The sequence below is a fragment of the Astyanax mexicanus genome, chromosome 21, assembly GCF_023375975.1.
Source record: "Astyanax mexicanus isolate ESR-SI-001 chromosome 21, AstMex3_surface, whole genome shotgun sequence".
Classification (NCBI taxonomy): Eukaryota; Metazoa; Chordata; class Actinopteri; order Characiformes; family Acestrorhamphidae; genus Astyanax; species Astyanax mexicanus.
This window is the reverse complement of record NC_064428.1, coordinates 31,436,678-31,450,892: the sequence shown is the minus strand read 5'-3', so window position 1 is coordinate 31,450,892 and position 14,215 is coordinate 31,436,678. Positions and strand designations below refer to the sequence as shown.

The following is a 14,215-nucleotide window of genomic DNA, read 5'->3' as shown; positions in this document are numbered from 1 at the left end:
TATTTAGAAGTATTTAAGTCATTATTTTGAGGTAATAATTAGTTATTTTGAGATACAAAGTAATTTTTTTTAAGTAACAACTTGTTATTTTGTGGTACTAAGTCATTATTTTGAGGTAATAACTCGTTATTTTGAGGTACGAAGTCATTATTTTAAAGTAACAACTTGTTATTTTGAGGTACTAAGTTATTATTTTGAGATACTTAGTCATTATTGTGAGGTAATAACTCGTTATTTTGAGATACTAGGTCAATTATTTTAAAGTAATAACTCGTTATTTTGAGGTACTAGGTCATTATTTTAAAGTAACAACTTGTTATTTTGAGGTACTAAGTCATTATTTTGAGGTAATAATTTGTTATTTTGAGGTACTAAGTCATTATTTTGAGGTAATAATTTGTTATTTTGAGGTACTAAGTCATTATTTTGAGGTAATAATTTGTTATTTTGAGGTACTAAGTCATTATTTTGAGGTACTAAGTCATTATTTTGGGGTACAAAGTCATTATTTTAAGTTAATAAGTCAGCAAAACCATCATCAAGTAACCATTTGATCTTTATTTGAGTGATATTGAGAGATGTAAGCAATAGAACTTAGAACATCTGAGGAAATTATTATAAAATGTAATGAACAAAAATGAAAAAAAAGGACACCGCCTCTGTAGAAACAATGCGGTTTAGAATTCATAGCTCTGTAATGCATCAAATACTGAATAAGACATTATAAACGGATGAAGTGCACCATGAAATCCAATAGAAAATTAAATAATAAAATTAAATAATTTGGAAGAAAAACAAAAAAAATGCATCACAGAGATTTGAGGCAAATCTTACAATGTAAAAAAACAGTCATGCAGAAAAGCTCAAACTGCAGAGAAAAACCCCCCCAAAAAAAAACATAAAGCTAAAATTTAATCTTACACTCAGAAAGAAAACCTTTGCAATGAAAAATGGTTGTCAGAGAAATTGGCACATCTGCTTTGAGATATTACAGAGTTAAATGATTTGGATTGAAAAATGAATACTTTTGGCAATATAGTGTATTTTAACAAATATAATTTACACTGAAATTTCTAGTCTATCAATCAATTTGACAGGTTACACTGATCATTTTTGTATGTATTTTTTTAGATTTTTAATGGGGAACAGTGTAACATTTCGTATTATATTAAGTGGGCTACAATTTGTAAAAAAAAATAAAAATAAAAATTATTTTACCAAACATCTGCAGGTAATTTCCTACCTCACTGTGAGAATATAAAATATGTCTCATTTTAACAGGCAGTTTGCATTTTTAAAAAGTGCAGAGAAGTTTCCATTAAGGCACATGATGGTGTAAAAGTAAGTAATACAGCAGGTTTCTTTAAATCCAGACAGTTTCAGTAACTTATATTTTCAATAAATACTAAGAAATACCAAAAAAAGTATGGCTTATTTACTCTAAAACACCATTTTTACTGATAATCAATAAGCAGCAACTGTCACAAATACATTACACAGACAAAAAAAATACACAAAAGCAGCATAAAATACTGTTCTATAAAATGTGTAAACATACTTTCTACAACACCTGAGACACACAAATCCACCCGTCCTTCAGTGCATCAGCTTTCTTAAGGCTTACGGACAAAATAAAGGCAAAAAGGCAAAAATAAATCAATCACACAGATTTAAAACACAAAAATATATATATATATATATAGCTGTAAAATAATGCAAAAAATACTAAATTCTTATCCACTAAAATATACTTAAATATATTACAATATTATTTATATTTTGTTTTTTTCCACATCATATTATACCTTATTTTTATACAGATCAGCTGATTTGATATTAAGGCACACACCATAATCAGAGGTGGGGAAAGTACTGAAAAATTGTAATTAAGTAAAAGTACATTTACTTTGCTAAAATTCTACTCAAGTAAAAGTAAAAGTACCCATTTAAAAATCTACTCGAGTAAAAGTAAAAAGTACTCAATTTAAAATGTAATTTGAGTAAACGTTACATAGTTACTTTTAATTATTTGATGTAAAAAAGTAAAAACAAATCATAAATTAAATCATTTTTAATAAAATATTATTCCACATAATAATCTGGATCTTTCAGGCAGTATTTGTTCAGACCACCCCATAAAACTCTTTCAAGAAGAAGTGGCATAGGTTTCAATGATCTTACAATGAAATTACTTGTGTCAAAATGTACTTGAGTAAAAGTAAAATGACCTATTTTAAAAACTACTTTAAAAATGACAAATGACTCATAAAATCTACTCAATTACAGTAACTTGATTAAATGTAATTCATTACTTTCCACCTCTGACCATAATACAGCTTATATATGTGCTTTAAGACGTGACTGATTTTAGCATGAATCAATTTGTGGCACTAAGATTAAGATTTCCAGTGATTGAAAATACAGGTTCATTCTTTAACACATACTGTACAGGTTTTATACATTATCATCTTAAGGCCTGTTCATGACAAGTATGAATTTATTTAGACAGAAATAAACGATGCACGCAGCTTTTATCGTTGTAAAACTCTTTGTAAGTGTCCACTATTTCTGTTTCTCTGCTCCCTGTCCACCTCTGCTCTCTTTACTTTAATAAGCCTAGAGCTAAAACTCATCCACTAGGCAGATTTACTAAAAAAGTATCTAAAATAAGATTTTTCTTGTCTTTAAACAAATCATTATAAGACGTGCTTATGTGTTATGTTTTTTTTTCATCTATAAAACTGACAAGTACAAAAAATAAGCTGCTTCTTTTTTTAGCGATGCTAAAAAAGCATTGCTACTTCTGTTCGTTAGCTAACTACAATAGCATTGTAGCACTAGCGCAAAACTACAGAAGTATTCTTCTCCTGACATACTGTAGCTGTTATTTTTGAGAAAAATTAATTACATTAGTCCAGCAAATCTTAACTGGTGGATCAGGACCCAAGTGGGCTTGTAAAAAAAAAAAATTGTAGTCATCTTATATATTGGGAGAAAAAAAGAGACAGTGTTTCTTACTAATGTACTCTGAATGCAGAAAAGTGATGTCTCTAATTTTGTGTCCTTATTTATTTTGTGCAGTTTTAATATTTAATTTTATTTTAGTATTTTTTTTTCCATTTTTCTTCCCAATTTACACAGCCAATTACCCAACCCACTCATTAGGACACCCCTATCAATAGGAGGGGGAAGACTAGCACATGCCTCCTCTGATACATGTGAAGTCATCAGACTCCGCCTCTTTTTGAACTGCTGCTAATGCAGCATTGCCAAGAAGCATCACAGTGCACTCTTTGGAGTGATGAGGGGAGAGAGCGCCATCTACCCACCCAAAGAGAGCAAAACCAATTGTGCTCTCTCAGGGCTCCAGCAGCTGATGGCAAGCTACATGACCGGGATTCAAACCGGTGATCTTCTGATCACAGTGGCAGCACTTTGGTCGCCGGACCACTCGGTGCCTCGTGTTAGTAACTTTTGTACATGTAGTTGTTATGTTCCTCCTCAGTTTCTTAAATAAATATGCTCTTTAATTCACTTTACATATATGTGTACTTTATTAAACTGTAAATTTTTTTTAAGTCATTTTTTAAGTTTTTGTTTATCAAAAATAATTAAGTTTGATTTGTATTCTAAAATGTGGTTCGCGGCTTAATGACACTGAGAAAACGTGGGTTCCCGGCTGAGACCAGTTGAGAACTCCTGCATTAGACTTTATCAATAATTAAACATCATTTTAAGATATTAAGATAGAATAAACAATCTATATAATCCCACAGTGCTTTTGGTAAACAGTGTAACCCGTGAGGATCAGCTCTACAGAACCGGAGAGGGATCCGGATCATCTGGTCTTGCGGTCGCTGAGGTTGTTGAGGTCGTGGCGGTGGCCATTGACCTCCAGGCCGTCGAGTTTGAGGTGAGACTGGCTGTATCGGCGGATCAGAGCGCCGGGCAGTAAGGCCATGCAGGCGATCAGCAGCAGCTGCAGCAGCGTACGCCAGGAGAAGATATCATCCAGAGACGTGATTTCAGACAGGATGGCTCCTGTTCTCACACAGATGAAGTTGTAGGGGATCAGACCTACAGAACAAAAGGTACAATATTAAAATAATGAGATTATGTCATACAATACAGGAAGAAGATTGGAGTTGTGCATAGGGCTCAGCCAGGATCTATTATTCTATATATCTATCGACCACAGCACCCTACCTAAGCACAAAAGTACAATAATTACACTTTAGGGTTGATAGCAATGAACGTCTGACTGTTAACTGTTGTTTAGGTTGTATTCAGTCAGTGGAGCACCTGTGTTTTCCACCTGTGTTTTCCTGAACACACCTCATTTCTAAACCACCACGCCCAACAGCGTAGATATATACACAAGTACCGCTACTATGCAGACAGAAAATAGGTGTAAAAAATAGACTTGCGCAAGGTATAAGATAGCAATGAGCATCAGGTTGTAAGACAGGGCCATGTATACATTTTATGCAACAAATTATATAGAGATTCAACATTATGAACAAACAGCGCCCCCGCCAACATGTTCTAGGAACAACCAAAAATACTCAATCAAAATGTTTTGATTGAGTATTTGAACCCTCTTTATAATACTTCATTAACCTCTTGAGACCCTGCTTTCTCATATGCGGACATCAAATTTCTGCTTCTTTGCACCGTGATACTTATATGGAGACACTGCCCCTACCATCTAGTGGTCACCATTACATTTAAGATGATGGGAATCCCAGTCAAAAGTTTCTACAGCCAGTCCAGACAGAAACTTGGGCCAGGTAAAAAATATCTAATTTTATTTTTGAATCTAGTTTATTTACTTTCTATAGAAAGCTACCATTGTGTTTTTGAACTAATTAGGTCATTCTGATTACGAATGACTAACGATAACTTTTAAATGGTAAAATAAATAACTGCCCCATATAATGACAGTTGTTTTTTTTTTTTTTTTTTTTTTTTTGCAAAAACAACTTCCTGTACAAAGACAAAGTTTAGTGTTTATACTAATCCCAAATAGTTTGTATCAATTAAAAATGCACACCAAGCAGTTTGGGTCTATATATATATATATATATATATATATGGAAAAAAGAGACCTGCGCAGGGTGGAAGATAGCAATTAGCATCAGGGTGTAAGAGGGCCCTGCATACATTTTATGCAACAAACTATATAGAAGATTTAACATTATTAACAATAAACAAAAATGGCTTGAAATATATAACTATACGTGCAATAAATATAAAAAATAAATTGCATTTAGTCTGTATTTCTTAGTTCCTCAGTTATAAGCTGAACAAGCACTTTCGCATGCACTGTGTAAGTGTGCTCACCGATGAGGACGGAGAAGAAGAAGATGGGGATGGGAATATTGAGGATGGGAGAGGTGATGTTCAGGAACCAGTTAGGCGTCATGGGGAAGAAGCGCAGGAACAGCAGGAAGAAGAACATGCTGCTCCTGTTGTCTTCTGCCTGAGGTGGATTTTAATGTAGAAAAATAATAAAATGATTAAAAGGGTCTAATCAGTGCTTTAAATACACATTTTATAGCTAATGACACAATTAAAGATCCTGGAAACCTTCAGACTACAACATAAGTCTACTATACTGAAGTCCTTGAATAACTGAAATGTGGTGAAAGATTACCACCTACTGGACATACACAGCAATCACATACAAACACATCATAGACTAGATACTAGACAGGAAACAGAGGATCTGAAGCATCATTTGGTGCAAACAATTAAATTTAAATTAAATACAGCTCTGGAAAAAATGAAGAGAGCACTTCAGTTTCTGAATCAGTTTCTCTGATTTTGCTATTTATAGGTTTATGTTTAAATAAAATGAACATTGTTTTTTTATTCTATAAACTACAGACAACATTTCTCCCAAATTCCAAATAAAAATATTGTCATTTAGAGCATTTATTTGCAGAAAATGAGAAATGGCTGAAATAACAAAAAAAGATGCAGAACTCTCAGACCTCAAATAATGCAAAGAAAACAAGTTCATATTCATAAAGTTTTAAGAGTTCAGAAATCAATATTTGGTGGAATAATCCTGGATTTTAATCACAGTTTTCATGCATCTTGGCATCATGTTCTCCTCCACCAGTCTTACACACTGCTTTTAGATAACTCAATGCTATTCACTCCTGGTGCAAAAATTCAAGCAGTTCAGTTTGGTTTGATGGCTTGTGATCATCTATCTTCCTCTTGATTATATTCCAGAGGTTTTCAATTTGGTCAAATAATCCTAGAGCTGTATGTATTAAGTAATGTTTTGGATAGAAGCAGTTTCAATTTTTTTTGTTCAATAAGTATGAATACTGAAGTTATCCACTCTATGAAGGAACATATAAGGAATCATGTAGTAACTTAAAAGTGTTAAACAAACTAAAATACTCTGTGAAGAAGCTTTTAGGTGCTCTCTTATGAACTCTGAAGAACTAATCCTGTACAACAGTAACAGGTAACACTTGCTCTTCCTGTCCTCAGGCAGTCCTGATGAGTGCCAGTTTCATCATTAACGTTTTTTGTTTGTCTATGTGACTGTACCTTACGATACTTTCAAAGCTTTCAAAGAGTTTATACTTCAACTTCTACAGAAGTATTTTAAAACCCAAGTATCTATACTTATTTCTACTTGAGTAATTTGAGGGTGACACATGTTCATACCTTCCTCTGTAACAGGGCCACCTTGTCGGGGAAGAGGCGTACGATGTGCCGCTTGCCGAAAGTGCGGGACAGGAGGTAGCAGTTTGTGGAGCCCACTGTAGTGAGGATGCAGGCGATGAACAGACCGTGCCACGGTCCAAACAGCGCCCCCGCCAGCATGTTCTAGGAACAACCAAACAAGCCAAGAATTACATTTTCAGCCCAACGTATTTGAACACTTTATTTAATAGTTCATTAAGAGTTAAGTGTTAAGCACTATCTGCACGGAATTAGTTTTTCTCAGTGGGACGTCTGTTAAAAATATTTCACACTTCTACTCAGAGATAAAACTCCTGCATCCGAACTGCAATTGAAAAAACAGGAGGACCAGTGAGTTATTTTAGGCTTTCTCAGTCAAATGACATTGCAGCGTTCAGTAGCTCCTCCATTTCCACTTGCTGTTGTGGTTTTACATGGATCTCCGTGGAAACGCGCACTCAAAGTGTAATTACGGTGCGTGGTAGTGGACAAATAGCTATTTTATTAAACGCGAGGAGACGAAACTCAGAGATGTGGACCCGGATGGGACTAAAATTACCCGAGGACCACGGAGTTCAGAGAAAAACAGTAGATAATTCAGTCAAAAAAAAATACCCCAGGATCCTCCCAAATAACTAATCTGGTTTGGATAGGGCTTTAGGCTGGAGTCATTAAAAAATATGTTATAAAAAAATAAATAATAATCAAACAGTAAAAGGAGAGCAAGCAATGCGTAATGGTATGCATTAACTGTTAGCCTTTTTAGCCTTGCTTCCTCTTAAGCAAGTTAAGTCAAGTCAAGAGGCTGTTATTGTCATTCCATCAGTACAGGTACACAGTGCAACAAAATTACATTCCTCCAGATCAGGGATGGGCAACTGGCGGCCCGGGGGCCGCACACGGCCCTCGTCATCACTCAGTGCGGCCCGCGAATAGATCAAAAATAATTTCATAATTTCATAATTAAAAAAAAAAAAAAAAACAAAACCGTAATTCTACTTTTGACCGCTAGAGGGCACTGCCAAACAACCACGAAAATTGACATTGACATCCAGTCCATTGTGAGCCAGCAGGCCAAACCACAGCTCTCTCATTAGCTTCAATAAATGTTGGGCCTCTGTGGTCTAGTTTTCTGCTATTATTGAATGAGCTATTTGCAATCAGTTTTTAAATCTTTTTTGTTCTTTGTTATAAATGAGTTCAAATGCCTTTTGCACTTTTATGAGCAAATGTTTTGTCCTTGTTGCTTATGAAGGACTTGTTATAATGAACTTATTTTACACAGAGGAACTACTGTATTTGCAATCAGTTTTTTAAGCAAACTTTTTGTTCTTTGATATGAAGGACTTCCTTTTTGCACTTTTTTTAAGCAAACGGTTTGTCTTTTGCCGTATTAAAATGCATTAATATGCAGAAAATAGTTGTTGATAAATGTTGGTGCTGTAAACATACAGATATAAATTCATATAAAATTTGTTCTTATTGAAAAGCGTTTTTCATATTCAATTATTTGAAGTGCGAGGTCATGTGGCCCTCCAATGGTCATGCTGAAAAAAATGTGGCCCTCTCCATCATGGAAGTTGCCCATCCCTGCTCCAGATCCACGGTGCAACATGGAACAATAATACAATATAGACAACATAAGGTGCAAACATGCAACAAATTAATGCAACACAGTACTAGTTCTTGCATTTAGTTTTTTGCAGTTGTTGTATTTAGGCATAAGTGCCTTTTCTTTGGGTGAGTTTGTGTAAATTGTGGGGGTGTCAATCTATAGAGTCAAGACTGTTACATCACAGTTTTTGGGTTTTGGAATTGACCTGTTTTCTAGCTTTGTGTCAGTTCTGCTGGACGTTCTTCTGAAAGAGGAGCAGCCGTGTTTGAGTGTTTGAAGTAAACAAAGAAACACTGGTGTAAGTCTCTCTGGGTAAGTGCGTCTGATAAATACATTAAATGTAAATGTAAATGTTTGAGGTTCAAGGTTTGACACAACTGTCCATGGGTTCCATGTTGGTCTTACATATAGATATCAGTGAAGGGATTTGATCCCCAAAAGGGGATTATAATGGGCCCCATTTGGAGATTGGAGAACAATGTGAGATTATGATGGGCTGTAATGATGGGGCCTGTTTGGGAAGCCCCCCCCATATACAGTATAGCCCAGGTTCCACCCCTGTGTGTTCCATATAATAATGCTGGTCAGGTGATCAGAGTTTGTGTAAATTCTCACCAGGAAGGAGGATCCTGGGATGGCGAAGGACTGTTTGTAGAGGTAGGCGCTGCAGTACAGCAGCAAAACGTAACCCGTGTGCTGCCTCTTATAGAACTTCAGCAGCTCTGCCAGCTCCCGCAGCTCGTCCAGATCCGACGGGAAATGCAGCCTGGTGGAGAACATTATGAGAGAGAGAGAGAGAGAAAAGCAGCTGGTTAGCATAAAGCTGGATGAAATATATGTTTTTAGCTGTGGGAGGAATCTCAGTTTCCAATAATTTACTTATAGTAAAGGCACTAAACCCTCTAATATTTGCGGACTCCAATCTCAGCTCAAAAAAAAAATGCTAAAAAAATGGGAAGTTTGGGAGGGGCACTGCTGGATGATGTATGGGTTTAGAGGCAGGGCAGGAGGTTGAGCTGATTGGCTGAGCTGCAGCAGCAGCCTTGTGCCTCTGATAGCGGTGAGATGCAGATGATTGGATGCCAGCAGGGGGGCAGTATCATTGATTGATTGATCTGTATATAGATTTACTGCAGCAGTGCTATTCTAACCATGAATTTAACACAGCAGTGCTACACAAGTCACATGTAGCTAACTTCACTTCACTTGCCTTGCCTAGTGAAATTTGATACCAAAAAGGCAAAAAAAAAATATGTGCCAGTTTTCGATACTTGAAACCCAGAAAATGCACATAATTGCATTGCATATGACTGAATATTAACAGCTTGTGGTTTTTATACAGCACCAGTCAAAAGTTTGGACACATCTTAAATTCAATTTTTTTTTTACATTATTTTAAAATGTTCTGCATTGTGGATTAAATACTGAAGTCATCCAAACTATTTTAGATTCTTCAAAGTAGCACCTCTTGCTTAGATGAACAGTTTTGGACAGCTTGGCTGGATTTTCTCTGTGAGCTTTATGAGGTAGAGTCACCTGGAATTCAGGCTTTCAGTTAACAGCTGTGCTGAACTCGTCAAGAGTTAATTACTTGAATTTCTTGTCTCTTAATAAAGTGTTTGAGAGCATCAGTTGTAAAGTAGTAAAGAGGTAGAGTTACAGGTATACAGTGAATAATAGCTCTATTTGAGTTATGTTCTAATCCAGATTATGAGAAGCAAAAACTACTCAAATAAATAAAGAAAAAAGCGATTTTAGGAAAGATCAGTCAATCCGAAACCTTTCAAGAAATTATCCTAAAAAGTATGCTCAAGTGCAGTCACAATCACAATTAAAAACATCATGATGGAACTGGCACTCATCAGGACCACCCCAGGAAAGAAAGAGCAAGAGTTACCTCTGTTGTACAGGATAAGCTTATCAAAGTTAACAGCCTCAGAAACTGCTAAAAGTTAACAGCTTCCAGATAAGAGCACCTAAATGCTTCTTCACAGAGTATTTTGGTTTGTTGTTTGTTTTTTAAGTTACTACATGATTCCTTATGTGTTCCTTAATAATCTGGACCATTTTAATATTCATTTACAATGTACGAAAAAAATAAAAATGAAAAACAGTGAATGAGATATTTAAAAAACAATTCAAAATAAATCACATTTAATATGAAACCAACTGGTAACTGGCATTTCCACCTTCTGTCCTTTACAGTCATGGTTCTTAAACTGGGGTCCAGGGATCCCCAGGGGTCCATGACATACAGCCAGAGGGTTCTCGGTTTTATTAGTGTTTATTCCTGAGCCAGTATAAACTTTACCATGAGCCAAAAGAAACTTGATATGAAATATCTCTACACAATATCAGTAGAGCATCACTCATCCCTCTACAAATCAACTACAATCAACTAGATTCACAATATATTGCTCTGGAAAAAAAGAGACCCCTTACAAATGAGTTTCTTTGATTTTACCAAATTTAAAACCTCTAGAATATAATCAAGAGAAAGATGGATGATCACAAGCCGTCAAACCAAGCTGAACTTCTTGAATTTCTGCACCAGAAGTAAAGCAGCATAAAGTTATCCAAAAGCAGTGTGTAAGACTGGTGGAGGAGAACATGATGCCAAGATGCATGAAAACTGTGATTAAAAACCAGGGTTATTCCACCAAATATTGATTTCTGAACTCTTAAAACTTTATGAATATGAACTTGTTTTCTTTGCATTATTTGAGGTCTGAAAGCTCTGCATTGTAAATGGATACTGAAGTGATCCAAACTATAAAGAAACACATAAGGAATCATGTAGTAACTTAAAAGTGTTAAACAAACCAAAAAAATACTCTGTGAAGAAGCAGCTGTTAACTTTTAGTGGTTTCTGAGTCTGGTAACTCTGATTAATTTATCCTGCGCAATAGAGGAAACTCTTGCTCTTCCTTTCCTGGGCCGGTCCTGATGAGGGCCAGTTTCATCATAATGTTTTTGATGATCATTGCGACTGCACTTGAGGATACTTTTATTTCTTAAACTCTATTTTTTTTTCTTTACTTAGTTGAGTAGTTTTTGCTTCTCATAATCTGGATTAGAACATTACTCAAATAGAGCTATTATTCACTGTATACCTGTAACTCTACCTCTTCACTACTTTACAACTGATGCTCTCAAACCCTTTATTAAGAGACAAGAAGTTCAAGTAATTAACTCTTGATGAGTACAGCACAGCTGTTAACTGAAAGCCTGAATTCCAGACGACTCTACCTCATAAAGCTGACTGATGTGCAAAGCTTTAAAGAATCTCAAATATAAAACATATTCTGGTTATTTTTTTTCCTCATAGTCTAGATGACTTTAGTATTAATCTACAATGCAGAACATCTAAAAATAACGAAAAAACAAAGTAGAACCAAAAAGCTCTTTATATAAAAGCCTGAGTGTGAGAGAGAGAGAGAGAGAGAGAGAGAGAGAGAGAGAGAGGCGATGATGAAACATGACACAAGCGTGAGATGGAAATAGCATGTGTGTCAGACTGGGGCAGTATTTTCAGGCCGTGCCCTCAGTGTCTTGCGTCTTGTCACCCGGTCTTATTGGCTAATGAATGACGTCCCGTGCTGCTATTGGTAACCTGAGCCGTGTGGGGCAGTCCCGCTGCTCAGACTGACCCAGGCACTAATAGTGCTCCGCAGGCCGAAAGCAGGGGGTTCAATTACGCTTACGCACTACTGAGAGTGACAAACATGACACACACTGCAGCTAGCAGTTAGCTTAGCACACACACACACACTGCAGCTAGCAGTTAGCTTAGCACACACACACACACACACACACACACACTGCAACTGTGATACTTATTTAAGTCAATGTAGTTTGGGATCGTTTCTTGAGGTTTATAATAAAAAATATTCACATTTTTTAAATGGGTCATATTGGCTTTTTTTAAGCTTTTTTGAATTTTTTAAAGCAATATTATGCTTTTTCGCTCTCAAAACTAAAATAAAACCTAATTGAAATATGTGTTTATTTATTAAAGATTTTAGACCAAAAAGACTTATAGATTGTCCAGCTTACTCACTTTATGTTTATGCTTTATTTTTTTGTCATACATTTTAGGCAAAACAGGTATTTGATTAAAACAAATGTGGCTGACCTACAGCTGATATATATTGAATTGTTCATAATTTAAAAGTATCGACTGCAATATTATTATTGTTACTATATTATGCTGTTATTATCATATTATCGTGTAATATTATACAATATTAAAGCTGATGTCTGTAAGTTCTGGGATTTAGGGCCCTCTCTGGTGAGAATGGGTAATTGCACTGAGCATGCGGAAGAATCATTTTAAACTGGGCGGGTGTGATGCAGTCTCCTTTCAGAGCGGATGAGTCCGATTCCAGGTTATGTATTAGTCAGAGAGAGAGAGAGAGAGAGCGCTCAGTCAGAAACTTCACTCCTTTGTTTCTTTGTTTTTACTATGAGTGAATGAGCTACTGAGCTCTGAGTTTCCCCTTCTGAAGTCTCCATTGCTCCACCAGCCGCTCGAGGATCCTCTTTTAGAGGCTGTACGTGTTGGTCGTTCCAACACACTGGTACCAGTATTTTAAACACTATATTTTATCCCTTCTTTACTCAGGTATGTTTCTGCTTTCAGTTTAGAAACAAAATAATATGGAGTGCTCCTTTATGTAATGTTAATTGAAAAAAAAATGGTTTATTGCTGAACATGCAGAAGCAAGAGTCTTCAGTTTCTTTAAAAAAAATAATAAACCAGCATTTTTGCTGAAAGTTTTGATGTCATTGATGTCAATTGTTAAGGTTGCACATGTTTAAATACCTTCATATTTAAAGTAAAGCTTAAGGAATAATTAAAATATCAAGATTACTACAAAAACATCTTTAAAACTTTAAGAAAAATGATTTTGAAACATGTTGTTATGAATCACTTGAAATAATTATTCAACTTAACCAGGCAGACATAGCAAAAAATAAAAAATAAATAAAGAAAAAATCTAACTCTACATAAAAAACTGTATAAAATGTAAAACAAAGTTATTTAAAGAGCAAAATAAGTTTATTTCTCTATTGTTTAATAACAATACGTGTTCAATAAATGTTGAAAAATCTATTGTTACACAGTGTTTGAAATTCTATGAAATTTAAACAACTATGCTGCGACACCAAAGGGACGTTATATTGGTACTGACCCACGATATGATCACGCCATTGCACTCTCCATACTCACATTCCCACACACCCACACCCCCATCTCCAGTACTCTTCAGTTTCCTATGGAAATTTCCCTACACTACAAATAGATAGTAAGTATCATAAAACAGAGCTGTGCTGTATGTAGATCACCTTAAACACCTTTAGAATCCATCCAGAGACCGGGAAAACCCAACAGATGTGCTTTAGTCACATTTCAGGACTTTCCAAACAGCCTCACTCACATGCATCAATTTTACAAGATAAATTAAAACATATCCTCTAGGGGGAGCTGTGGCCTAAACAGCGGAAGCTACTTCTAGGTAGTGTACCTCCTGGTGAGAGATTGATGACTGTTGGACAGTGATCCGGTGATCCGGTATAACACTGCTTTAGTCTGGTGGAGGAGTGGAGCAGGGGTGAAACTATAGGATTTCAGCTCTTGCTCATGATAGATAGATAGATAGATGATAGATAGATACTTTATTTATCCCGAAGGAAATTTAGGAATGTTTATGTTAGGAATGTTCATGAATATTCATACATGCAAACATATCGCCTCTGATTGGCTAACAGCACTGCGAGGCAGATACATTTTTACACTAATAACAGTCTTTGCAATGTCATATGTTACTTTACAACATGTGTAATACCCTGCTAAGTGCAGTTCAGCTACTGACCTAGTCTTAGATTCTC

General features: G+C 35.6%; 1 protein-coding gene across 2 annotated transcripts in view; it reads right to left on the bottom strand.

The window, feature by feature from the left end:
• Nucleotides 1–14,215, bottom strand: part of tmem41ab (transmembrane protein 41ab) — a 519,270-nt gene that overhangs the window by 497,603 nt on the left and 7,452 nt on the right. Inside the window, exons 2-5 of one of the 2 annotated variants that reach the window (XR_007428004.1) lie at nucleotides 8,939–9,089; nucleotides 6,691–6,852; nucleotides 5,344–5,482; nucleotides 2,229–4,077 (exon numbers count right to left, since the gene is read on the bottom strand). Coding sequence is in view for 1 of the 2 variants with exons in the window: in XM_022674622.2 (XP_022530343.2) it covers nucleotides 3,839–4,077; nucleotides 5,344–5,482; nucleotides 6,691–6,852; nucleotides 8,939–9,089 (691 nt within the window). In the remaining variant the exon portion in view is untranslated. Of the gene's footprint in view, nucleotides 1–538; nucleotides 4,078–5,343; nucleotides 5,483–6,690; nucleotides 6,853–8,938; nucleotides 9,090–14,215 lie in introns of those variants that run through there. The other variant, XM_022674622.2, reaches the window with a different exon arrangement.